Here is a 27754-nt window from a genome sequence, read left to right as displayed (position 1 = left end):
AAAATATGGTTTTACAATGGAATCTTCTAGTGACCCTTAACTACAGTGTCTTGAATGCAACATTAAAATAAATAAGATCATGTAGTACAGATAAACATGCCTCCAAATCATATACCCGTTGTGCAATGAAACCGTAATTCTGAAGATGAAAGGAGAAGCTCATTTGAAACTATTAAATTATTTTTATATGCAATTGAGGTTTTGGTTTCTTTCCAAGAGTTCCTTTACTAGTTTCTCTAGAGAGAAGAGATGCTCATCCACATCTTCTGGCACAAGATTCCTGATGGAATTGGCAAGTTCAAACAAGTATTCTGTGTTTCTTCCACTAGGACCAACTGCATTAAAAATCTGTTCAGCAATGTCTTCTAGGGGTGCTGGACCAAGATAGTTAGGATTATCACAAGTTCCAATATATAATAATACATTAAATGGTTTTATTGAGGGATCTTTTGGATAGAAAATGACAGTTGTAGTCCTGTAGCCTCCTTTTTCTCTGAAGTCGAGGTATGCCTTTACTTCAACTTCTTGTCCTGCGGGCAATCTGTAAGCAACACCCCATACACAACCCTGTTGAAGAACACAACCAGAAAGATAAATCCAGATACTGAAAGAATGCTAGCAATAAACTAAATGTAAAACATATTTTGTTGGTAGAGCCCTTTCTACAAATAGTTTTCTCCCCATCACCCTCTCCCTTCTTTATTTAGGAAAAGAGCTGAAATCAAAATGGTGGTTTTTGTTTAAGAACTCTCAGGGCTTGTCTACATCAGAAAGTTGCAGCGCTGGTGAGGGAGTTACAGCGCTGCAACTTAGGAGGTGTACACATCTGCAGGGCACCACCAGCGCTGCAACTCCCTGTTTGCAGCGCTGGCCGTACTCCCGTTTTGTCTCGGGTGTAGAGTATCCAGCGCTGGTGATCCAGCGCTGGTAATCAAATATAGACACTTACCAGCGCTTTTCTTGACCTCCGTGGAATAAGCAGGTATCCCAGCATACCTGAGGAAGCCTCTGGTAATCAAGCTGGTCTCCTTCCCCGGTTTGCTCTCGCGTTCCCCGAACCCCGAGCAAGCAGGTCTCCTTCCCTGAGGTTTGCTGGGTGGTTCCGGGAACGCGAGAGCAAACCGGGAAAGGAGACCAGCTTCGCCGCGGTTTGCTCTCGCGTTCCCCGAACCCCGAGCAAGCAGGTCTCCTTCCCTGAGGTTTGCTGGGTGGTTCCGGGAAACGCGAGAGCAAACCGCGGCGAAGCTGGTCTCCTTCCCCGGTTTGCTCTCGCGTTCCCGGAACCACCCAGCAAACCTCAGGGAAGGAGACCTGCTTGCTCGGGGTTCGGGGAACGCGAGAGCAAACCGCGGCGAAGCTGGTCTCCTTTCCCGGGTTTGCTCTCGCGTTCCCCGAACCACCCAGCAAACCGCAGGGAAGGAGACCTGCTTGTTCGGGGGTTCGGGGAACGAGAGAGCAAACCGGGAAAGGAGACCAGCTTCGCCGCGGTTTGCTCTCGCGTTCCCCGAACCTCCCTTGAAGCCGCCCAACAGCGCTGCAGTGTGGCCACATCTAACACCACTTGCAGTGCTGGTTGCTGTAAGTGTGGCCACTCTGCAGCGCTGGCCCTATACAGCTGTACTAATACAGCTGTAACAACCAGCGCTGCAAAATTTTAGATGTAGACATGGCCTCAGCTGATGATGATTATGCCAAATTCTTTCTGCGTCCTATTACTGATATTGGGCTTAGTTTTAGAAATAAAGGAAATTTAGTGCAGTTTATTTCTGCTAACATTGTTTGGTTGTTGCATCTGAATTTAGAGCACTAAACAGATAGGTTCAGTTCTGTTAAATAATGTTTTCTAAAACATCAGCAGAAGGACTATAAAATGAGTTTTCACAATCTCACAGAAATAGATTAAAAATAAATTCCTTAGATGGAGTGGTAGATTTAAAAGTAATTTTCATTAGATTGTTCTTTTTAGGTATGTCAAGCTTCATTTCTAAAACCTTGAATATTGCTTTATTCTGATACCTATATTTTAAAGGATTTGTGTTTTAATTTATATGTACCACCAGTGTGTAGAATTAAGAGAGAAGGCTGTCTTAAAGTTTAGCTTTATTTTCTACTACTGGGGAAATTCTACGCATGCACATAATGAGCTGCACATATTTTTAATTTTTTGCACAGAAAAAAGCTGCTGCTGAAAAGTTGCTGCAGTTCCATTTTCTGCCCACCAGAGGGTGCTGTGGTGATAGAATGCAACAGCTCCCAGTCAGTAGGGAAGAGAGAGCGCGCTGCCTTCACAGCACCTGTAGGGCCAGGTCAGGAGACAGGGTTATGGGGGTTCAGACAGGGACTCATAAGGGCTAGTCAGGGAGGACAGACAGGGGCAGGGGCTGAATGGGAGTGGAGGCACAGAGCCACATGGTGACGGGGGAGTGGCTGAGTGGGGACACAGAGACATATGGGGATGAGGAGAGGGTGTAGGGCCACAGGAGGAGGGGAGTGGGGGAGGAGGGACACATGTCTGAATGGGAGAAGCTAAGGTCTTCATGGGGGAAGCTCCCTAACAGCCCCCCCCTCCCAAAACAAAACCCATACTTCTCCCACCCTCATCCAGCAATCTCCAAGTTCACACCCAGGATCCTTCCCAGCAATTATTTCCCTCTCTCTCAGCTCCTCCATTATCCCTGACTCCCTCCAGCCGTTGCACTGCTTCTGGGGTGTGTGGGAAATATGGTTCTGTATTGCAGTTTTAAATGAATTATTACTCAGAGTATTAATATGCCTAGTGAAGCATCTATTTGTCAAAAAACATTTCTGAATCTTGTTTTGTCTGTATTGTTACAGGCATACTTGCTGACGGATATTTTGAAATAAATGACAAAAATAATTGAAACTGATGTGATTATATAGTTATTTTGACAAATAATATGAAGAATTTTGCAGAATTTGAAAATATTGTGTGCAGAATTTAATTTTTTGGTGCAGAATTCCCCCAGGAGTAATTTTCTCGGAACTAAACCTTGTATATCAACCCTATATGCCAACAACACTGTTAGCAGAAATGGCATTAGAACATCTTTAAGAATCTGGATGTTTAGCCATGTGTCATAGAGCTAGGTGGGAATTTTCGGAGGAAACGTTTTTTGGTCAGAAAATGCTGATTCATTAAAACCAAAACGTCTAGTGGAAATGTGTGCGTTGTGGGTTTTTTTTTTTTTTTTTTAAAGAGGGTTGGGGGAACGACAAAAAAACCTGAAGGTTGCGGAGGTCCAGGGTGTATTTTCTGGTCAAAGACAGAAACCTGAGCCCAGAACACCCAACAGTTTCACGCTTGGGGCACGTGTGTGTGTGTGTGTGTGTGTGTGTTTAAAAAAAAAAAAGGTCTAGGATTTGTTCCAATGAGAAACAAAAACAAGGTTGAATCCTCAGTTCTTCACAAAACAGAATTCTTGATTTCTGGCCAGCGCTAATGTTTTGTCTTCAAAGCTACAATTCCCAGAGCTTTAATTTTATTTTGGCTTAGAGGTGGTAATCTCTCCCTCCCTTATATATATTTTCAAACAAGAAGGGAAATCCTAGTGACTGATCCCAGTGAAATCTGTATACATACAGTGACCAGGCCACAAGTGCTTAGCAGTGATTTTTAGATGAGTCCTTAATTTTTTGTTACATTCCCTGTCCAGCTGTCTTCTCCTGCAACTTTACAGAAGGCAGTAAAAAGAAATGGTGATTTCTAGGATACCCATTTGTCATAAACAGATAAGTAAGAGTTAATAGAACAGAAGTACTTCATCTCCCTTTTGCCTGTAAAGGGTTAATAAGATCAGTGAGCCAGGCTGTCACCTGACCAGAGGACCAATCAGGGGACAGGATACTTTCAGATCTTGAGGGAGGGAAGTTTTGTGTGTGCTGTTAGATTTTGGTGGTTGTTCACTCTAGGGGCTCAGAGGCATCAGATGTGCAACCAGGTTTCTCTCCAGTCTCTCCAATGCAGGCTCTTGTAAGTTCAGAATAGTGAGTACTAGGTAGATAAAGCGAGTTAGGCTTATGGTTGTTTTCTTCATTTGCAAATGTGTATTTGGTTGGAAGGAGTTCAAATGTGTATTTGGCTGAAAGGAGTTCAAATTGGTATTTTGCTGAAAAGATTTTAATTTGGTACTTGTCTACTTAGGTTGGGAGAGTATTCCCAGTGTCTATAGCTGAAAGACCCTGTACCTATTCCGTCTTAAATTTACAAAGATAATTTTTACTGTTTTTCCCTCTTTAATTAAAAGCTTTTCTTGTTTAAGAACCTGATTGTTTTTTTATTCTGGTGAGACCCCAGGGGACTGGGTCTGAATCCACCAGGGAATTGGTGGGGAGAAAGGAGGGAAGGGGGAGAGAGAGGTTAATTTTACCTCTGTCAGGATTACTTTCTCTCTCAGGGAGAATCTGGGAGGGGAAGAGAGAAGGAGGGGAGAAGGTGCATTTTCCTCTGTTTTAAGATTCAAGGAGTTTGAATCACAGTGATCTTCCCAGGTAACCCAGGGAGGGGAAGCCTAGGAGAGGCAACGGTGAGGGAAAGGGTTTACTTTCCTTGGGTTAAGATCCAGAGGGTCTGGGTCTTGGGGGTCCCCGGGCAAGGTTTTGGGGGGACCAGAGTGTACCAGGCACTGGAATTCCTGGTTGGTGGCAGCGCTACAGGTTCTAAGCTGGTAATTGAGCTTAGAGGAATTCATGCTGGTACCCCATCTTTTGGACGCTAAGGTTCAGAATGGGAAATTATACCATCACACCATTAAGGCAATGATATTGCTTCTTACCAAAGGAAGTTACTTATTTTTTAATTAATTCAGAAATAGCCTCAAATTTAACTTGCCCTTCATAGGATACTACAAGAGGAATCCATTGTTGAGATGAAGCTGGTATAAAAATCCTTGGGAAGTTACTTATTTTGCAGTTATTAGACCATGTTGTGTACAACAAAATATTAAAAATACTTCAGTTAGAAAAAGCAACTACTACATGTGACAGTTACTTGTCATAATGAACTATGTTTTATTTCCTTCCCCTGGGACTGCATCTGGTTCAACCAGTTTTATCTTTGGCCAATACTACTTCAAATGGGTACGTCAGTACCAGTAACCTCTCCCCAGATTGTTTTCTTATGTGGATAAGCTCTAAGAGTTTGGGTGCAGGAGAAATTTTTGTTTGCTTCTAGATCCAAGTCTCCTCTTGAGCTGTGGGCTACCTCTACTGCTTATGCATACTGATACTGAAACAATGAGAGTATAAGTCTTGTTGTTGCAGGAACACGGATGTTAAAATACAACTGTTATGGGCAAAACAGTTCATAGGCTTGGTATTGGATCTAGAGGAGTATTGGCTCAGATGTCAAAAGGAGGAGGCAATACGACAGTTTCAAGGGCAGTGTTCTAGCTTCTACCCCTGGTTATTTTCCCTTTTTAAAAATAATTTTCAAGGAACTACAAAGGGAGAGTGTTTAATTTGAAAACGTTGTTTTGGAGAACTGCTTTAAAGTTACCACTCCACCTTTCATTCACTTTTGTTTTAGACATTTGTGCTCAATTTCATTATAAACAAACCAACTGTTGAATCAGTTGATTGTTTGTCTATATATGTGATATTCTCAAAATAACTTAAGGTTGTATCTAAATCAAGATTTAAAAAAAAAAATCTGGTGGTTTGCTCTGGGACTCCTGCAATCACAAATAAGTTGGCTTAACAATACAAATACAGCAAAAACAAACATAACCATTCTTTGCTTATATGGGAGTGTGTGTATAACATAATGATATCCAACAGTACTGTAGTGTGAAAAAAATTTACCAGAAAGATACAGAAAGTCACACTGACAGACACTGTATGCATTGTGCTTGTTTTGTCAGCTACAAAAACAGTTGAAGTTTATGACTACAGTTACATTTACCTCTATTCATTGCTACCATTTCAGGGAAATGTCAATGTTACAAGTATTTTGCCTCATTGAATAATAATTAAAAGTACAGTGAATCTTCACTGTTATGTCAGGCATGAGCCCTGTTTAGACAAACTCCCTCCAAGGTGCCCAAGCTTCTGCACATTATGTACACTGGCTACACACCAGGCTCACCCTAGCCCAACAGATAATTAGGCTAGCATGTATGACCTAAAAATGAAAACTTCCTCAGCTCTTTGCAAGGAATTTATTTAAATGAGCTCCCTACCTCGTCTCACACCACTGCTCACTAGCTTAGTGTCCTCCCTGTCCCAAATTCAGTTGTACTTGATAATCCCCCTTCCTCCTCAATCTAAAATAAATGAAAATCCAAGATGGCTGAGGGAATTTACCAGTGGACTGTTGTGGACCCCTTGTCTAATAAGAGTGGAGTGGTGACTCCTACTATTTCTCTCTTTGCACACTGATTCTTATTTGGGTTTGTGGAAAATCTTATGTTTGGACCCTTGTTTCCCCTCTCTAATTTACCATTGCTCTGGCTCCTCTAACATTTCCTCCATGACTGACTAACAGACATTTATCAGGCAGCTAGGTAAGAATCTGCCTGTCATCTCCCTCCTCATCTAGCCTCTTGGGCCTTACCCACAGTCCCCATCTACATATTCAATTCATCCCTGGAGCCATATTTTTTCCTGGCAGCAGTCTTAAAGCCAAAACCGGCATTATCATATCAGAGGAAAATCCCTATTGAAAAAGGAACAGCCTTTGGGTTTACATAGCTTGGGAGGCTCAGGAAGCTTTAGTGGGTCAGCAACCACAAACAATTTTAGGCTGAACAGAGCTGTTAGATGGGAGAAAAGTTTGGCAAACTCTACCTGTTGTTTAAATCTTCTTTTGAGATTTTGTTCCCATTCTAAGACCAGTGCTCTGATTTGGGTGTCTTGAAACGAAACCAAAGAGTTGTCATGTAACAATTACAAAAAAGTGTATGCAAGATCATCCACTAGTCTTTTGACAGACTAAAATGGTTCCAAAATTGTCTGTAGACTGCTGATGATCACTTCCAGATGGTTCACAATGGTGAAGCCTCTGTCAGTCTTCAAGCAGTAATGATTCATGGTAGGTATAGCTTAATGCCAGACTCTTGATGCTTATGGAGGTGTTTTGAATGGCTGAACTTAAACACCCATGCACCTCTGCATCCTGCACAGATTAATGTTTTCTTGCGTGGAAGCTTCCTTGTAAATTTAACTGAAAGTTCTTGGACTGCACCAAAATTGGTGTAGCAAAGGCACAGAATGATAGTGTAAAGTGACCTGGACAAATTAGAGCAGGGCATGCTGTAGGATGGGGGATGTTTGGTACTAATAAATGTAAAATTCTACCCCCAGAGAGAGGAAACTAACAGTAGAGTTACACAACTGGGGATATGGTGGGTTTATAGGTCCCTCACTTCCTGTGAAAGAGTGACAGAGCAGTACTGGCCCAAGGAGGTCCTGCCCCTCAAGAGCTGCAGAGAATGCTCCAAGTGGAGGATCTGCTTAAAAGGGGACTCTTGCAGTCAAGTAGGGGCAGAGTGAAGAAGAGGCTGCCTGCAGGAAGGAAGCTAGTTCCTCTTTAGCCAATTCCTCTTCTGGGACAGAGGAATCCACAGGGGGAGGCTTGGATTGTGGGTAAGGCCCAAGAGGCTAGACCTCTTTCCTCCTCTCCCCACCTTTCCCCCTCCCCGACAAAGAGGAATCATTGGACACTGGGAAGGGAGTTGGGAAGCCCCTAATGACTATATGAATAATTGAGACTGTTCGACCAACCTTCCACTGGGAGGGAAGCAGAGTACTGTGACCTCACCCCAAACTGAGGAGACAATAGGAGAGGTAGGACATACCCCACACCAGCTTCCCCTGGGCCATCTCCCTAGAGGGGACTGAGATACTCCTCATGTCTTCTCCCTTGGACCTGAACTTGGTGGAGAGGGAGGTCCCGGATCCTTGTCCCCTACCTTCTTCCCCTTGTCTGACTGGGGGAACCTAAAGAAGGATGGGCTGTAACTTGGCTGCCAGTCCCTGAGATTGCCCAGCAAGGCCACACAAGGACTTTGGGTGCTGTGGCCTTTCCTCTCGGCATGTTGGCTCCTAAGTGAACCCTACTACAGGGGGACAATATGGTCTGCACCTCTACAATAAACTTTATTTTGTGTTGTCTCATAATATTGTCCTATTATATTGTTTGATTACAAGATGATGTATTGCTTCAAGAAAAGGATGGGAGAGGATATGACCGCAGAAGACTTGATGTGGTGTTAGAACCTCTTAAATATGAAATAGCATGTACTCTGCCCAATTCTTTTCAACTGAGGGCCACAATGACAGCACTGTGCATCAGGTGAGAATTGCCTCTAACTCCATTTCAGACCTATTAATTCCAAACTAAGGGCCTGATCCTGTGATGTGGTGATGTAGTTTGGTTGGTATCAGTGGGAGATGAGGACACTCAGTATTCTGCAGGAATGGGCTGTAGAAAAGGACTCCTGCCATACATTTAAATCTGGAAGAGAGGGAAGGAAACACAGCCTTCCCTTAGAACAGCCAGATTCATAATTCATGCACTCTGTAAGTCTGAGAATGATCCATGCTAGACTATTTGCATTAAGGTCATGGTGTGAAAGGATAAACGAATAACACTCAAATGATTAATCTGGTTTCATATTGCAGTTAAGACAAATGGCTTGAATGCATACAAACCAACCATAAGCACTATACGCTTTATAAAGATGACATGCTAAAAGAGGCTAAATAAATCTAGTCCTGCTACATGAGAGCACAGTCCTGTTGCCCTAGCTCATGTGGGTAGTCTGACTGGAAGTCATGGGAATCCTTCAGTGGGATGACTAATGGTGAGCAAGAACTACCGGACTAGGCCATAATAAAACAGTTGCATGTAAAATCATGTTTCCTTGTCACAATTTGACGAGACCAGATATCTGGGCAAAACCCCTCTCTTGTCTCCCCCAAAATAAAAATAATACTTCTTGCTACTTTATAAATCAGAAAAAAATGTAGGTTTTCTTTTACATGGACAGATTTAATGCCCAATTCTGCCATTCTTCCATGTGTTTTACTCTGCAAATATTACAATGAGACTTTTCATGGAAAAGGGGCTTGCTCATCTGTAGTAACACTGGCAGGATCAGACCTCTAGCCATTTCCCAAATGGGGTTTTTGTTTAAGCTCACAATATTCATCAGTTCATCTTTGAATCAAAGAGTTTAAGCAAGAGTTACTGTGGCTTAATCTTGACACAGTCCAGATTGTATTTTAGGGGATGTTCCATCAGAACACTGTCTCAAACTGGTAATAGTGTCCAGGCTGTATAAATGTGACAGCAGCAAAACTTTGTTTGTTTAAACAAGGCAGGTAATTTGGGTATTCAGGAAGATGCTTAAAACTCTGCCTTCTATAATCATAAAGCCAAAGCACTTCTAGTTGATTTAGACTAAATAGCTAAATTAGATCCGTTGAAAGCCATTATATGTACAATTTTGTATAACATTCAGATTTTAAGAACATGTTTTGAAAGCAGGAAAAAAATCAGTTATTTATCTACACACTAAAGACAAGAAAATGCAAATTCATAGAGACCTTAAGTTCTGAATGCAGTAGGACATTCTATAGGCTTAGAATAAATATTACGTACAAAAAAGAAGTACTATACCTCAGGATCTTCAACAAGAGTCACAACTCTTCCAGGCTAAAATGAAAAGAGAGATTGCTAGTTCAGTGAAAAGCTTTTTTTGTCAAATCATTAGCAAAAGTGAACAGTAAAAAAAAATTTTTTTTGAGGCTCTAGCGTGTGTGTGTGTGTGTGTGTGTGTGTGTGTGTGTGTGTGTGTGAGATCTGTATTAGAAAACAACATGGGAGTTAATTGGTGGTAAATAAAACTGTAGCTTTTAAGTGGAAGTGGTAAGAACATAGAAATAAAGTTAAGGTTGGCGTAGACAAACAATTTTGAGTTCCTTACTTTTGAGAGTACTGTTTAGAGCAACTCCTGCTGCCATTAAGACGACAATGGCAATCTTGACTTCACTGATGTAGGATTGCGCTCTTACTGCTTTTTCATGAGAAACTAATATGTAATTCCTTTCCCACACATCAATTTTCAATAAGGGTTTATCCCAATAAATAACTGTGGTATAAAAAATTAAATTAACTGGTTTATGAAAATTTTCTGTTGTTGATTTCTGCTTATTTTTGTCATCTCACCATTTTCCAGCAACAAACAGAAACACAAAAATAAGAAAACAACCAACCATGTCCCAATAAGAACACATTCTGGGTACATGAGATTGCAATGAAGTACATACCCTTTGGGTGCTGAAATCACTTACTCCTGCCTTGTAATGGATTTAATGCATGTTTGTGTTTTTGTTAATCACATCCCGTTTTCTAATATTTTCAGATTTTCATTTGCATGACTTGCATTTGCCCCTTCAGTTACCAAACAGTCCAGGGGGAAAAGACACAAAATAAATTGAAACTTTAAATTCAGTGGTAGGCTATAAAGATGAAGAGTGAGTTTCTGATATTTCCAGTAAGCGTGAATGATGGGGCCAAATTCTACATTCACTTAAATACTTGTCGTTCCCACTGATGTCCATGGGAGCAGTGACATACATCAGAAAGCAGATTTGGCCTTAATGGTTTATAGTACCAGAGGAGTTCTTATCCAGGGAGAGGATAAGGATAACCAGTCCCTACTAGAGTTTTTGCAGTAACATCAGTCTAAGACATTATACTTAAACTCCATCCTTTATCTGACAGTGCCTCTCTCTACAAGGTGCAGGTTTTTAGGCAGACATCTTTATTGCACTGAACTCAATGGGGACTCACACGTGCATCTAGAAGTAGAGTTTCTCTGTTGTAAGTTGGCCCTAAAATAAAATTTATCTCAACAGGGATGAGCTCTGACCTGTGCATCTTAGTGTATATTGTGAAAAGGGGGAAAACATGAATTCATCTGTTTTATGCCAACTAGCTAACATAGAGAAAAATAGTAGAATTGAAAAGTATATAACTTTGCTCCTGTACCAATACGTTTACTTATAATATAGTGCACAGACTTTGAACATGTAAAGAGCCTAGCTTGTATAGGCCAAAGCAAGATAATCAGACTTCTTGCTGGCAGTCCTTGATTCTCACTCAGAAAAAGTTGATGTTACTTTTTATGTGTACTGTAATATTTCAACTCTGATTGCTTTGCTTTCTGTTCCGGGGAAGATTGTTTAATCTACTGTATTTTTTTTAATACTGTAGCACACCTCTACCCCGATATAACGTCACTCGATATAACACGAATTTGGGATATAATGCAGTAAAGCAGTGCTCCGGAGGGGAGGGGGGTGGGGCTGCGCGCTCCAGCAGATCAAATCAAGTTGGATATAATGCAGTTTCACCTATAACGCGGTAAGATTTTTTTTGGCTCCCGAGGACAGCGTTATATCGAGGTAGAGGTGTACTAAAAAGCTGTTCCCATTTAACACCATCACACTCTGGAGTTAGACAAAAACAGGAAACAAACAACAATAAATTAAAGTCCAATGGGCCCATTCCTTCCTTCCTCCTAATTTGACTTTCTTTTTGCTAATATGCCATGTGACCCTTTTTTGCAATATTCATTAGTTTCATTCACTTCTGCTTCAATTCATTACTTTCACATATTTGAATCCTTTGGGTAATCTCCTAGTCCAAATGTTGGGCTTTCCTTTTTCTCTCATCTGTAAGTATATCTGATAGTAGTCCACTTCTTCCATGATGATTGAGAACCACAAAATCTCTTCCCCTTCAAGTCCTCATTCAAAGTGTTTAATACTCAAAGTTGTGTTGATGCTTCAGTTTGGTAGCAGTAAATGCTCTGTATCCAAACAATCAACAGAAGCTAGACTTCTCAGTATTAATTTATCATAATTTTCTAGTAGATCAAGTTTTCCATTACTTCTGAAATCACAGGGATAGAGGATTTTCATTAAGGGTGCCCCCAAACACTAATTCATCAATAAGTGGGAGCTGATTTCAGTGTTACGTAATGGTAGCCCCAGTAAAATAACAAAAGGATATCTGACTAGCATATCTTTTATTTGTTGAGTTTTTTCTGTCAATATTTTTTGAATGAGTGGGCACCTCAGATATTGGAGGTAGGGAAACCTACCCCTCCACGCCTGTGTCAGTGGAGGTATTAGATATATTTTTATTTTCACTGTTTTAAGACACAACTGATATAAATAAAAAACCCACATCAGGTTTTGTATTGAAAACAATTAAGTTATGCTGTATAAATAGTCTTATAACAATATTTTCTGTTATTTCTCCTGAGTTCTGTGTGTCTGCCTTTCTCTCTCATTCTTTTCCTAAAAGTATACTTGTATACAGAGTCTGTTACATTTAAAATTCTTCTATATGAGAGCTCATTTTTCTATGTCATACTTTTCCCAAAGCTGAGTTCAGTTTTTGTGTGTTTTCATTACGCCTATTCAGTCTGAGAATGCTGAACTATGTAGTGTTGGTTTTAATCTGCAAATATTGAGACAATGGTAGAGAACTGTTATACAGAAATTAAAAACAAATGTAATTAAAAACCTATATATTTTGTATAACTTCAAAAGCTGAGAGTTTTTTAAAACCTACTCGTCCCATATTTTTTTAAACTCCTTATTCTTGAGTTCAGATTATAAATTTCTCTGTGTAGGATTATAAGAAACAGTAAAGAGCTAAATTCCCTGTATGTTTTATTTTAAATTTCTAAAGTTTTACTGACCCAGGTGGATAGATGGACTTCGGAATACGTAGCTGTGGCCAGATGTCCCTTAGATTCTGGACATTCTACTGTTTTCAATCCAGTGTTTTCATACTTCTTGGTGGTCAAGCTATAACAGTTTTATGCTCATGTGCCCAGTAGTGTGTTAGGGCCAGATTCTGCCACTCACTCGCTCTACGGAGTGTTCTAGGTCTCTTGTAGGAATCACAAGGACTTCTGAAGGCTATTCAACATGAGTAAGAGTGGAAGAATCTGTCCTATTGTTTAGCAATTTCTGATTTAGCCAAAGTATATAGGCAAACAGACTAAGATCTTTACTTGCTAGTTGAATAAAGACATTGGCCTATGTGATGGGCATGCTGCTGGTTCCCTTCCAGGCTTGGGAGTGTCAGCTATTGCAAACTTTCATACAGAGGGATAGTTTTTAACCACCCTTTTAATGCCACATTAAAGACACGAGGGGGCCTACCAATTTCTTTAAAATGTATATTAACAATCTGTATGAACCCAAGGTTTGCCATTTTCATACAGTTATGACTATATAAGACTTTTTTTCTGTGAGGGATTGTTCATACGTCTGTCTAAAAATAATTCTGGAAGTTTTGCTTTATTCATATGTATTTTTTAAAAACTGGGACTCTTATGTAAAGTTTTTTTGTTAATGGTAGATTAAATTATTTTGGATGGGAAACAATTATCTCACATGTATTCCTAACTGTATGTAGTTTGTATTCTTTTCCGTTTTTTCTATCCAACAGCATATCTCACTTCCTTTTTTTGTATACCTGAGTGATTACATTTTCAGCACCTCAGTTTCCATACGTATTGCTTTGTGGATCTATCAAGATAAACAAATAGCAAACTGGAACCTCTTTTTTAGTCCATGCAGCAGTGCTTTGAGTATGTCAGTTTATTAAGGTTCAGCAGAGACGCATAAATGGAAACAGGTACTAAAATGCATGCTCACTCATCCTGATGCATACTCTTCAGGAAGGAAAGTGATGGCAGAGGAATGAGTTTATCTAAAGGAGGTGCAGAATATTTTAATCGTGTAGAGTGCCTATCTTACATAAAACTACCCATGACTGACAACATTAAATACTTATTCATGGTCCCTACATTGATGTGAACAATCATTAGTCAGAAATAAGAAAATTACAGTAAAAGCCGTGTTATCCATCCCTGTATCAACGGGAAAACTCTATAAACTGGAATTTCTAATCTTCATAGAAAGTCTGTCTTATAGTCCAGTTGGCATGGGTCCAGCAGGCTCCCTACCTGGCTTCATGTGGCTCCCTAAAAGTGGCGACATGTTCCTGCCGCTCCTAGGCAGAGGAACGTCCACAAGGGGTTCGGAGTGAGGGAGGAGGTTTGGGGCAGAGGTGTGGGAGGGAGCTGAGGGTGCTAGATCCAGGGGGTGCTCACCTTGGGCTGCTCCCCACAAGTGGCAACCTGTCCTGGCTGCTCCTAGGCGGAGGCGCAGCAGGCAGCTCTGTGCACTGCCTCCGCCCACAGGCGCGACCCCTGCAGCTCCCGTTTACCCCAAGCCCCCTCCCGTGCCCCTACCCTCAGCCCCTCCTGCACCCAAACTCCCTCCCAGAGCTTGCACCCCACACCCAAATTCCCTCACTCTTAGTTAACTGGCATTTTTCACTTACTGGCACCCCAATTCCCCCAACATGATGGATAAAACAGCTTTTACTGTAAAAAGAATCAGAAACCATATATGTAAATGTCTTGTGTTGTGCCCTGAACTTTATTAGATGAGGACAAACTTAAAATGAACTTCAGAGTCAGGTTCCTTCAACTGAGAAAGTTCTGCCACTGCTTCTATGGAGTAAATCTCCAGGAAGACAGAGGAATCTCCCAGCTGATCTTAATGGCTACAACAGGATATAGTTTGGAGATGGCCTTTCATAACCAGATTCTAAACCATTCATAGCTTTAGGGCCTCTTCACTTCTGAGAGAAATTCCAGTGCAAATACTAAAGGCCATATGTTTGAGCCCACCTCACTCCAAGTGTGCAGTCATGTTCTGCACTAGCTGGAGTTTCCAGATAAATCTGAAGGGTAATCCCATGCATAGCAGGCCTGGAAGTGACAAGAGGCATGAATGACAACAGTGAGGTCTGCAGTAAAGTGGCCAGTTACCAGGGTGAATAAAAATCAATGATTTAAAAATTTTTTTTTATTTAATTGGATTTTTTGATAGGTTTTTTCCTCAAAAAGCATTCTATCTAAAGATAGTTTTAATTAAGATACATTATAGCTGAAAGCTATCTCATCATGGAATAGAGATTTTAAATTCTAATTCTATAGTATGAGACAATATATTCATATAATGTTTAAGAAAAGTTTTGTAAATGAGTTCCAACAGTTCATGGATTAGGGACCCAATCTTATGAGGTTCCGCGGGCTTCTGTATAGATTATTTAGGTTAATCTTTTTATCTACCCAATGGGACTCAGTGCTCAATCTGGAAGATACTATCAGAAATGCTTAGTTTTGCAGTTCTCAAACTGTGGATTTGTGTCTCCAGAGGTAACATGCTTGCTAATAGCAAAAATATTTAAATAAATAAGATATAGAGATGAGAAATAACAGACCTCAACTCTGTTGTCCCTTTGCAAATTTGTGTACACACAGTCAATCCCTTACCTCTCTCTAAAAGTGCAAAGTTTTAAAAAGTTCAATGGATAGAAGATTGTTGAGGGCAGAATAGATCTGATTAAGGAGAAGTCTGAAGATAAATGTGAGAAGCGGGGAACATATGTTTGTTTTCTTAAAATATTATATGTTTGCTGTTGAAGAAAAAAATCCAGAATACTGATAATTTTTTTAAAATTAAAAAATAAGATATCTGATTCTCTTCCCCCACATGCCAACTGTTAGGTCAGATCCTGGTCTTTTTGTATTCTGTAGATCAGAGTAAACTGGAACATTTAATCTAGGTCTGAATTTTGCCACAATCTTCAATTACATCCATGCAAACTCCTGAAAGATGGACACTTGGACATTCCTAGATGGGAATCCTGCCCACAAACTACCAAGATTCTACCTTCTACCTGTATGTTTGGTTAGCTGTCCAACAACTGGTTGACCAGTGCCAATCAGGCACAACACAAAAGGTGCTATAGTGCTACAACAGTGCTGCACAATATGCCTCTCTATAATCTTTGAATGTTTATGGCTCAAAAGTTAAATGGAGTATTTGATCAGTGGAAAAGATGACATTTGTCTGTAGACCTTTGATGGTGCTTAATCCCATACACTTTAGTTGGCGTACTGAATTCTCGTATCACATATGCATTGCAAATATGAGAACACCGTGCAGTCCACGAAGATATTCTGCCGAATAATCACACCCTCTGGAACATGAGAATTTTACAGATAAGAAAACTGAGGCACAAAGACAACAGCAAGTCTATGGCAGAGCTAGAAGTAGAACCCTTGACTCCCAAGCTTGCACTTTCAACCCCTAGACAATATTTATTGTTAAACATGCTTAGTGTAATTTCTGTGGTCTTCAACAAAGGCATGTTGAAAGAAGTTATTTCATGTTCCACCATAGGATAGGAAGTGTATCCAAAGCATGGAATTTGAACTCTATTAGTAGCATTGAATTTTGTCTCTTATCTCATGAAAGATAGGCCTTGAAGCAGCTGAGGCACAGAAGTCTGAGGAAGTGTCTCAGAAAACAGCTGTGTTTCTGTCTATCCTAGTCTTCAACTAAGTGTCTGATGTGTTACCAGGTTATAAAGGCATTCCAAAGATTCCAGTGATAAACAACAGTGACCATACTTAATATTTATAATCCTGTGTCCTTAAAAATATATACTTTTATGTGAATAAAGCTTATAAAAATAACGTTTAGAGTGTGTGTACAGGGAGAAATAGTTTACAAACTGTTGATGCACTGCAAAAGCATAACTCACACTGTGTGTGAGGATTCAGTAATTCCCTAGAAGAAACAGATGTTAACTCCTCTGCAAGGCCCTAAATAATCTTGGTCCTGACCAGCAATTTCTTTTACCCCCCTCTCACTCCTTTCACCCCTACAGGCTTCCTTCATCTCCTTTCTTCCAGCTTCACTGCATACTTCCAGCTACATTGCCTCTTATACTTCAAATGTCTTCCTGCCTAGTTTGCTCCTCTAAACCCACTTCTTCCAACAATAACTCTTTTCTTCATCAGTAATCCACACATGTGACCTACCAATTGTTTTTAACTGACAGGGAACATGTTTTAATTGGTTTGAAGAGTGCCATGTAAATTGCTGTAAGATACTATTTTTCATAACTAAGTGTTTTCTGAATTTTACTCAAATAACTGACTTTTCTGTTTTCACAAAAAAAAATTATACATTCATATCTCTTTCTGGGGAAGGATATGATGTAGCAAACCACTGACTTGTTTTCTGGTACAGAAGTACTCGATCAAATGTCAGTGAACATCACATTAATGCCTGCTAATGTACTGGCCACTCTCACGTAAGACTCTCAGACTAATCAAATCAGCATCTTAAAATATAATGGAGCTAGTTACTTAATGCAATGTGTTTTGCAAGAAGGTATTAATAATAATTTACATTTTTAACTTTGCCTTCATGCACAGTTAACAAGGAATATCTTTCTAATGTAGCATCCTATGTACTATATATCATGGCAGTAATAGCAAGCATTGCATTTTTAACTATTGTTTAACTACATTATTACAATAATGTAAGTTGAGCAGTTAAAGTATGAATACAAGGTCATCATTATGTTAAGCTGAGTTTTGTACAAAAAAGCTTGCAGTCATTGTGCATAAAAATGCTCATTATGTCGTCTTTGTTGTACTGACTATGGAATGTTGTTGCAGCAAGTATTTTCAGTAGGTTTTTCAACTTGTAGGCTGGTATTACACTGCTATACTTTGAAATGAGATAATAATGTTGAAGGATTGGTTTCACGTGCAATTTACACACCATGAATAAATTTGTCCCTGGTATAATTTTGGATTTTAATTCAGTGGCGGGCAACCTGCAGACCGCTGGCTGCATGCAGCCCGTCAGGGTAATCCACTGATTGTCCGCAGGCACGACCACCCACAGCTCCCAGTGGCTGCAGGTCGCTCACCGCTGTTTTAATGGGTTCACACCAGAGATAAACTGACCCAGTGTAAGGGACACTCCTGACTCTGCATTTGCTTAGTGTATGTTAAAAATAAAGTTATAACATCTTGTAACAGCAGCAGAGTGGCTTTCAGAGCAATTATAAAGTCACACAGAGGGCGCTGTGATACATTTGTGTAGTAGGTTGCTGGTTGCAAGTGATAAAACTTCAGAACTAATTATAAAACTTAGATAATGTATATTGTGTACTAGCTCAGTTTTATAATAAACCACAGACTACAGTGTCATCAATCTGACAAGCTAACAATCAAAGAAACTCAGAGTTAAAACAAAATCCAGATTGACTTTACATTCTTAACTCATTTTTTTCTTTAAAGCACCAGCTTATTTAGGGTTAGATTATACTTCTAGATCCAGCCTTGAGCCAGGGTCAGTGTGTAATCTGCTTTGCCCCAGGAGTAGTCCTAGGAGGCATGGTGTCTCAGAGACTCTCCCCTAAGGAACAGTTCCCCTGGTGCTCCCTTCTTGTGGAGGAAAACACAAGTGAGAGAGAAATCTGCCACAGCCCTTTTACAGGATTCTTCATGCACGTCCACTGAAAAAGGGGTAGGCATCCTAAGGCACACGAGCTGATTTTCGGTGGCGCGAGCTGATTTTCAGTGCCACTCACACTGCCTGGGTCTTGGCCACTGGTCCAGGGGGCTCTGCATTTTAATTTAATTTTAGATGAAGCTTCTTAAACTTTTTCAAACCTTATTTACTTTACATACAGCAATAGTTTAGTTACATATTATAGACTTACAGAAAGAGCCCTTCTAAAAACATTAAAATGTATTACTGGCATGCAGAACCTTAAATCAGAGTGAATAAATGAAGGCTTGGCACACCACTTCTGAAAGGTTGCCGACCCCTGCACTAGAACCCACTTTGCACACCCTTCTGCATAGCCATGATAGATCAGGGCACAATCTAGTCCATAGTAAATTACAGCTATGACTTCTTTAAAGTTGCCCTGAAAAACAAAGAAATTGAGCATGTGCTGTTTTTGCTGCTTTATGGTGTATAAAGGAGGTCCAAAAGGGTTTTACATTAAAAATGTAGATCTTGTCTGTCCTGGAAAATGCTTGTCTTCTATATATCAGGGAATTTTTACAGAAAATTCCACCTGTGTTAGCATCAGTTCAGCTGTATGAACATTAACAAAACTATGAGTGCTAAACACAAAAGTTTCAGCAATTTAATTATGTTGATATCATTAAAGCAGTACAAACTCAGTAACATGGACACAGTTATACTGATATAACAATCTTTTGCTCGTATGGGTTATTCCTGTACAGGAAGGGGAATAAAGCTGTATCAGTAAAAGGCATATTTATATCACTAAAAGTGCATCCACATTACGGGAGATGTACCAGTATAACTATTCCAGTAAAGAATTACAGCCATAACCAAAATAGTTATATGGGTACAAAATCTCTATGTAGACCAGGCCTAAGAGGTCTTCCGGCAAATGCAGGAAAGATTGTACTTGATGTTTCCTGTAGATCCGTTTGTAGGTCTGTATTGGCATTCCAGAAGTTCATCCTGGGTTGATAAGGGTCTTAGTAATCTGAAAAAGCTCTTCAGAAATAAAATATGGATCATTATTTTGCTGTTCAATGATGGGATTGTTTTCGTGTTAAAAAGAGAGACATAAAAATGTTGTATACATTAATTACTGCTGATTCATGTTTGCATGAACCTATGCATCCTCCTTTTGAAAAGGCAGCATTTCCTTTTTCAAATAGCATAATTCTTACATCTTCACTAGAGCTGCTCTCTTTCAAAGTCAGACTCCAGTTTTAGTTTGGAGTTGCCAATGATGTGTAAATGGAGTGACTGCTTTGGGGGGAAAAACCTCAATGAACAACAGAAAAGTATATTTTAATAAAATAAAATTAGCATTTACAATTTTTCTTTCATAAAGTAGGGAAACTTACTTGAATATTTGGCCCATTTTCATATACCAGGTCCAGTATGTTAATGATTAGTTAAGTATTTCAGATGACTAAATCATTAGCTACATATGCAGCTGTAAATAACATAGCCCTGCCTCATCAATGTCATTCCCCTAATTTGCTGGATGTTTCTGTAACCTATTGTTTCCTTAGCATTTGTTGAGCTATTTAGAATTATATAAGGGTGATAGCCCTTGTGCAATGAGAGCGATGCAGGATTTCAAAATTCAGTAAAAATATATTATGCTTCCTTCTGTGGCTTGAAAAATATACCTGTCCACAGGAAATTGGAAAGGATGCTTACAACTGGAAATTGTTTTTAACTTCATAATCCTTTGGTTTATTTTTGTTAACACCAGATTTAAAAAAAAAAAAAAAAAGGATAAAATCTCCCCTCTTTTAGTTTTATTAACAGGCTAAAAATTATAAAGCCCATGCAGAAGGAAGTAGTTTGCGCACATCTCTGCTTTGCGTTAGCATCCTATTTATAGATTCATACTTCCTCCTTTTAAGATTCAACAAAAATGAGATTTATTTTCTCCTGGCTAGATGCACGATGTCGTTTGGGATATGTTTCTTGCTGCCATTACTGTCTTAGAAGTCTTGCATTGCTTAAAAGATGTCCTATAATGTCTATGATTTAGGTACAAAAAATGACTTTAAGACAGTAAGAGTCTCTGAAATATAAAGAGCAGTTAGCACCTAATACACTAGTGGCATCATACAACCATAAATTGGAAGTCACACCTGAAATGGTCACTTCCTAATACTTATGAAAGGAAACTAGAGTATTTTGAAGCAGAAGGCACGACTTATTCTTAGGATGTGTTTGGTTGTGTATGCAAGGTAGACAGGTTTTCATAAGTTTTGAAAAAGTGCTGAAAGGATCAGTATAAACACAATAAAAATTAATAACATCAGCTTCCACTATTCTTCTTTTAAGTGAACACTTAAAGTATGTTCTTGCACTTCTACCTTAAGTTAAAATAAGTTTCTCCCTACATGTCAGCACAGTGCCCAACACAATGGGACCTCATTCTCCTCTGGGATCTTCGGGTGTTACCACCATATAACAAATAATGTTGATAATAATCAACTGGCATTGGTCTCTATGTTGGCTTACGATAAACTTAATTATATAAACAGATCAAATTCAAATGTATTTGTCTCAAACTTGGTACCATCACCCTGGTCTTCTTTTCCCTTCTCCATTTTGTTCTTGTTGCATCTTGTCCCTGTAGATGGATGCCACCGAAGTCAATGAGGCTCCACATAGGCACAGGGGAGTCCATCTGTACTGAGCGGTAAAGAGTCCTGTGGCACCTTATAGACTAACAGACATATTGGAGCATGACCTTTCATGGATGAATACCTACTTCGTCGGATGCATGCACGAAAGCTCATGCTCCAATACATCTGTTAGTCTATAAGGTGCCACAGCACTCTTTGCTGCTTTTACAGATATAGACTAACATGGCTACCCCTATGATACTTGACATCTGTACTGAGGCAGTTGCAGATAGGGATCTTAGACTATAAGCTCCAAGGGGCAGGAACTGTCTTAAAACTGTTTATACAATGCTCAGGATGGTGAGGCCCTGGTCCTAACTGCAGCCTCCGGGCACAAACACTTTAATATAAAAATAAATAAAAGTATAATAAATACACTGAATTTCAGTGTGTTGTTAAAATTATATAGAACATAGGTTCCTCCAGGGAATAGTGAGTACTGCCCACACTGATGGCAGTCGTGATGGTAATGGGGTGGTTTACACAAGTGGTGAGCCCATGTAATTGAATCCACATGTAACAGGAAAATATTAATTTTGGAGCTTTGCCAGCTTTCCTTAGACACTCTTTTCACATTGTGAAGTCCTTCAGCTACTCTGATACTGCTCAGATTTAGAAGTGAATCAAGGAAGGATCAATTTACTCATTCATGCCAAATGGCAAATAGTATTTGTATACAGTATTTTGGATCAGTAATTTCACAGATAATTGCATCAGTGCTTACGGTGAGAAATGAACTTCAGTTGAAAGTAGCAGAATGGATTTAGTTTGGGAGGTTACAAAACTAGCACTACAAGATCTGAGGCTTGATCTACACTACCAATTTATGTTGGCATAACTAATCCACACCCCAAGCAACACAGTTATACCAACCTAATTCCCTGGTGTAGATAGCACTACGTCGATGGGGGAAGGCTTCTCCCATCGACATAGCTATCGCCTCTCAGGGAGGTAGAGTATGTATGCCAGTGGGAGAAGCTCTCCAGTCAGTGCAGGTAGCGTCTTCAATAAGCACTCTAGCTGTGCCAGTGCAGCGCTGTAAGTGTAGACAAGCCCTAGGTATTGTATTGGAAATATAGGGACATTTTCTAGTTTTGAAAGGCTGCATATGCTGAGTTCTTTGGAAGTTGTGTGGTGTGGCTTTGGGATTTCTGAGGTATAACTATTGCTGTAGTACAAGATTTCTCTCATACAAAATCAGAGCCAATAATTTAAAATTTCTAGCTGTGCAGATGATCGTAACATTGTATTTTTAATCATATGAATATTGAAGCTGGTTTTGGCAATTATTCACCAACTGCAGAAATAAAGGAATACTGTGCTTCTTTGAACAATGCCATAAGAGAGAACCCATTTTACTTTTCAAAAGTTTACTTTTGTATTTCAATAGACAAAATAGAGAGCTTGTACATTTACTACACTGCTGCCTGACCACCTTCCTTCTTTAAAGGGATATTGCCAACTCAATTTTTTTAAATTAAGCAATTAAAAAAATTCCAGTTTTAAAGCATTATTTTAATATATTCAGAAATTCTTTTAAAAACATTTCTTTAAAAATAAAGAGTTTCAACTCCTGTTTCAGATTATATAAGGATCTTTTTAGCATGGTTGAAACTGACTGAGGCCCCAGAGTGATTCTGTGAGAAGTCCCCTGTAAATCAAAAGGACTTAAGCACACAATTAACTACTCACTTGTAAATGTTGGCAAGATTGAACCCAAAGGCCTCTGTCTTGCAAGCTGTTTCTGACCCCCTGTGCCAAAGCAGACCTCCATTGTGTTTGGTGGTGTTGCTCTGCATGGTGTATACCCGGCAGACCAGCTTTTGTTAGATTGGGGCCTTAATGACTATGGGGGAAAGGGTCAAACTAACTGCACAGAATGCTGACAAACACACAAAATAAACGGTGGGGGGGTGTTATTTGTTCTTTTAGTGTCTAACAGAAAGCTATTAGTTGTTACATGCAACTAATAGGTACAAAATGTTCAGACCAGTGTGATTCTCCAGCTGCTAGTGCAAAAGATTACCCAGTAACTTTGACCATGAAGATGATGTAGGAAGGTAAAAGGGGTGGTGGTTTGTATAAATGTAGGGGTGGAGGACTGTAAAGCTATATATGTGAAACTGATATTGAATATGATGCATTTGGAAGGCAGGGGAAAGGTAGAGGGTGTTTTACAATTATGAAGTTTTTAAGCTATGTGAGTGTGTAGTGGAATGGAGATATGGGACCTGAGTGAAAGGAGTTTGATTACGTGTGTGAATGGGACCTGCTGGTACATGAGAAAATGGTTGAACTGTGGAAGTGTCCTTTGGTGCAGAGAGGCCGTGGGGTGTGTGTGAGGAGAACCTGTGTGCCTGTAGGGGGGAAGGGAATCTGTTGGGGGTATGTGGGTGCGTGTTGGGGGTGGGGGCTGCATGCAGAAATTGTGTGGGGGTGTGGGTGTGTGTGTATTCTAGTGGGAGAGAATGGCTGAACTGAACGTAGGGATCGCTGGGAGGAGGGGAAAAAGGTTGGGGATCTGTGTTTATGGAGGGGAGCTGTGGAGAGGTTCCGCTGTGGGATTTGGGTTAATTTCTGTATAAACTCCTGGGGCTCAGCTCAGTGCTCCCTGCTCTGGATGGGACACGGGTCAGCATAGCGTTCCCCCCTCCGCAGCAGATTAAATCTCTGGAACGGGGAGGACAAACAGCAGCTGCCACCGGCACTTCCCCTCTCCCGCCCCCTGCGGGCGGATGATGGGTGCTTCCCTCCCCGCTCGGGGCACCGGCAGGACACGCTCCCTGCTCCCAGCGCTCACCTTGCCCGGCACCCCGCGGTGGTCGGTGCTGCCCTGCCAGAACCTCCTGCTGTAGCCCGTGATGTACCCGACCATCTTGTCTTCGTAGGGGAAATCCACCTTCCAGATGAGGGAGCCGTAGCCGAACACCCACATGGTTCTCGTCCCGCCGGCCGACAGCCGCCCCTGCCGGTCTCTGCTGCGCTTTCCCCGGAATAAGGGCAGAGGGGCCCCGCAGCGCTGCGTGTCGCACAGCGCCGCCTGGCAAAGCACGATGGGTCTTGTAGTGCACGGGGCCCCTGGGCGCCTCTCCCCAGCCGGTGTTCCTGCCCTGCCCGCGCGGGCGTTCGCCCTTCCGCGCTCACCGCCGGGGCTGAGGCCACGTCACTGGCAGCCCGGTGGTGCTGAAATGGACTACAACTCCCAGCGTCCCTCTGCGTGCCTAGGGCGGGGCTGGACAGTCCGGGCGGGAGGGGAGAAAGTGGACAGGCTGGAGCTGCAGGGCGCGCTGCTGGGCGGGCGAGTCTCGCCTGGCTGCTCCAGTCGCTGTCTGTCCCTGGCGTGCGGCTAGTCTAGCGCGGGCTACGCGATTGACGGGGCAGTGCAGTGGGTTCCCTACGAGTATTTTTTGTCGCCTACATGTAAGACCGGTGTTTTCTAGGCTGTAGGTTATATGGCATAATAAGTTCCTAAGTAAGGGATTTCGCAGGTCTTCCTTCTGCCCCAGCCCCTCTGTGGGACTCCTTGGATCTCGGTACCCATTTAAAGCCTGCCTTTCCTCTCCTTTGCTGTAGAGCGGTGGTTCCCAAACTTTAACAACCTGTGAACCCCTTTCACTAAAATGTCAAATCTTGCAAACTCATGTTCTAAAAAATAATATTTCCAGGGATGTTCTCCTTGACCTGAGTATAAATTATGAAAGCAGTGATCTTGGAAACATAAACGTTGTTTTTATCACATGCTTATTACGCACTATTTATTATTAGGGCTTGGCTACACTTGAGAGTTACAGTGCTGGTGGTGGCTTTACAGCGCTGTAACTTACTCCCCGTCCACACTGGCAAGGCACATATAGCGCTGTATCTCCCTGGCTACAGCGCTGGCTGTACTCCACCTTGGCCTGGGCAATAATGACTATAGCGCTGCTCTTGCAGCGCTGGGGTGCCAGTGTAAACAGTGATTAATCTTACTACGCTGTAACTGATCTCGGGAACCTTCCCGTAATGCTTTTTAAGTAAAGATAACACTCTTTGTTTTGTTGTGATGTCTCTCTTTGTTTTGTTGTGAACTCGGGGCTCCTGCAGCTGCGTATCTTAAAAACAAAGATAGCTACTGTTTGCTGGAGCAGAGGCAGGCAGGGGGATGAATGTCCACAGCTAGAGAGAAGCAGCCCGGAGGGGGGGAGGGGTGATCCGTTTTGGAGCAGCTGCTTATATGATCTGAAGGCTATTTGCATTTAGTGAATGAGAGAGGGGTGGGGGAAGGGGTCGAAACTTTTAAATTGATTGAAGGTTGGTGCTGTGTATCTTCAAGTCCTTAGAACTTGCAAGGCAGGGAGCTGACACAGTGTCAGCTCCAAAAATCCACTCTCTCTGTCTCCCCCACGATCCCTGTCACACTGTACCCCACCCCCCTCTTTTGAAAAGCATGTTGCAGCCACTTGAACGCTGGGATAGCTGCCACTCCCAACACCGCTGCAAATGTGGCCACACTGCAGTGCTTTCCCTACACAGCTGTATGAAGACGGCTTTAACTCCCAGCGCTGTATAGTTGCAAGTGTAGCCAAAACCTTAATTATCATTTATCGTTACAGTATTTTTATTACATTATGGAAACGGCAACGCACTTCCAAGCTCTCACTTTCGTAGCTTGTGTCACTTTGAATAAGCCTGTGATAAGACAAGGCTCCTAGGTTTCATCAAGGACTATTAGATGTGAAACAGCAGGAAGGTATTTAAGAAACCAACTCAAATAGTTCCTCCTACACAAGCATTTAGGTCTTGAGCAGTCCAGGCAAACAATGCACATTACAACAAAGCTTAAACTTGTTTTTCATAGTAATTTTAAAAACAATGCTAGCTGCCTATTTAATTTTAAAAACAGCAAAAAATATCCACCTCCTTTTCCATTTCTTATAAGGAGTCTTGAAGTTTAAATCTCCTCAGTGTGATAGAGATGCTTGCTTTGATCTGCTTAGCTTTTGGAAGTTGGGAGCTCTGGGCTGCTGACCCCTTGCTACCCAGGGTCCCTAGGGACAGCTTTGTCCGCCATTAGGGAATTTTTTCCCGAGAACCCCCTGTAACATTTTGCGAACCCCTGTTTGGGAACCAGTGCTGTAGAGAATGTTACTAACACATACATCCAGGGGTGCAGTAGTTGGGATTTCTTTAACTTGGGTAGTCAATTACTTTTTGTCAAGGTCCAGATTTCTTGGTCAAGATATGGTCAAGGTCCATACTCCAGAGAACATCATAAAAAACAACAATGATGGTATTAAGTAATAAAAAGATTTTGGGGTCCATTCAAAAGTGCTTGCTGGTCCAGCTTTGGCCTGCTGTCTACCTGTTGACTACTCTGCTTTAACTGGTGGGTCAGCTTTCAGCAGTGATCTAAATATCAAGTTTGCAGGTCCTAGATTTTATGCAACAACTGATTCAAAGCCAGTGCACAACTCGCTTTAGCCCCTTATTCTAAGCTAAGTTCCATGAAGTTTACTGCATGTAAATTTTTGGACGAGACACTTTTTAAATTACTTACTTGTTTGAACAAAAACAATGAGGAGTCCTTGTGGCACCTTAGAGTCTAGCAAATTTATTTGGTCATAATCTTTCGTGGGCTAGAACCCACTTCATCAGATGCATAGAGTGGAAAGTACAGTAGAAGATATGTTTATACATAGTACATGAAAAGTACATAGTACATGAAAGGTGAGAGTAACAGAAACTACACACTACACAACAAAAACACTAACCCAGGAACTAAACCCTGCAACAAACCCCAGTGTCTGCATATCTATTCAAGGAACACCATCATAGGACCTAACCACATCAGCCACACCATCAGGGCTCGTTCACCTGCACATATACAATGTGATATATACCATAATTTGCCAGCAGTGCCCCTTTGCCATGTATATTGGCCAAACCGGACAGTCTCTACACCAAAGAATAAATGGACACAATTCTGACACCAGGAATTGCATCATTCAAAAACCAGCAGGAGAACACTTCAACCTCCCTGGTCACTCAATAACAGCCTTAAAAGTGGTAATTCTTCTACAAAAAAACTTCAGAAACAGACTCCAATGTGAAACTGTAGAACTGGTATTAATTTGCAAACTGGACACCATCAAATTAGACCTGAATAAAGACTGAGAGTGGATGAGTCATTACAAAACCTAATTTTACCATACTAATTTCCCCCTACTGTTACTCACACCTTCTTGTCAATTGTTTGAAATGGGCCACCCTCGTTACCACTACAAAAGTGATTTTTCCTCCATTGGTATTCTACTGTTAATTGAATTGTCTCGTTAGACTGACCCCCTCCCCCACCTGGTAAGGCAACTCCCATCTTTTCATACAGTATGTATAAATATACCTGCTACTGTATTTTCCACTCCAAGCATCTGATGAAGTGGGTTTTAGCTCATGAAAGCTTATGCCAAAATAAATTTGTTAGTCTCTAAGATGCAACAGGGACGACTCGTTTTTTTTTTGCTGATACAGACTAACACGGCTACCACTCTGAAACCTGTTACTTGTTTGAGGTGCTGTGCATGGACTTAAAAAGTGGCATGGGGTCTTGTGAAAGTAGAGTTTTGCCTTGATGTCTTCAT

General features: G+C 41.0%; 2 protein-coding genes across 3 annotated transcripts in view; one reads left to right on the top strand and one right to left on the bottom strand.

The window, feature by feature from the left end:
* ASB3 (ankyrin repeat and SOCS box containing 3) overlaps nucleotides 1-27754 on the top strand; it is a 128359-nt gene that overhangs the window by 14261 nt on the left and 86344 nt on the right. The window lies entirely within an intron of this gene.
* On the bottom strand, nucleotides 42-24263 carry CHAC2 (ChaC glutathione specific gamma-glutamylcyclotransferase 2). The gene is made up of 3 exons (XM_050951981.1): nucleotides 23938-24263; nucleotides 9641-9676; nucleotides 42-567 (listed from the first exon to the last, which is right to left on the bottom strand). The coding sequence occupies exons 1-3, from the start codon at nucleotides 24070-24072 to the stop codon at nucleotides 184-186; spliced, it is 555 nt and encodes a 184-aa protein (XP_050807938.1). The 5' UTR covers nucleotides 24073-24263; the 3' UTR covers nucleotides 42-183.

The sequence above is a fragment of the Gopherus flavomarginatus genome, chromosome 4 (assembly GCF_025201925.1).
Source record: "Gopherus flavomarginatus isolate rGopFla2 chromosome 4, rGopFla2.mat.asm, whole genome shotgun sequence".
NCBI lineage: Eukaryota > Metazoa > Chordata > Testudines > Testudinidae > Gopherus > Gopherus flavomarginatus.
The sequence above is the reverse complement of the archived record's forward strand: the minus strand, read 5'-3'. Positions and strand labels throughout refer to the sequence as shown.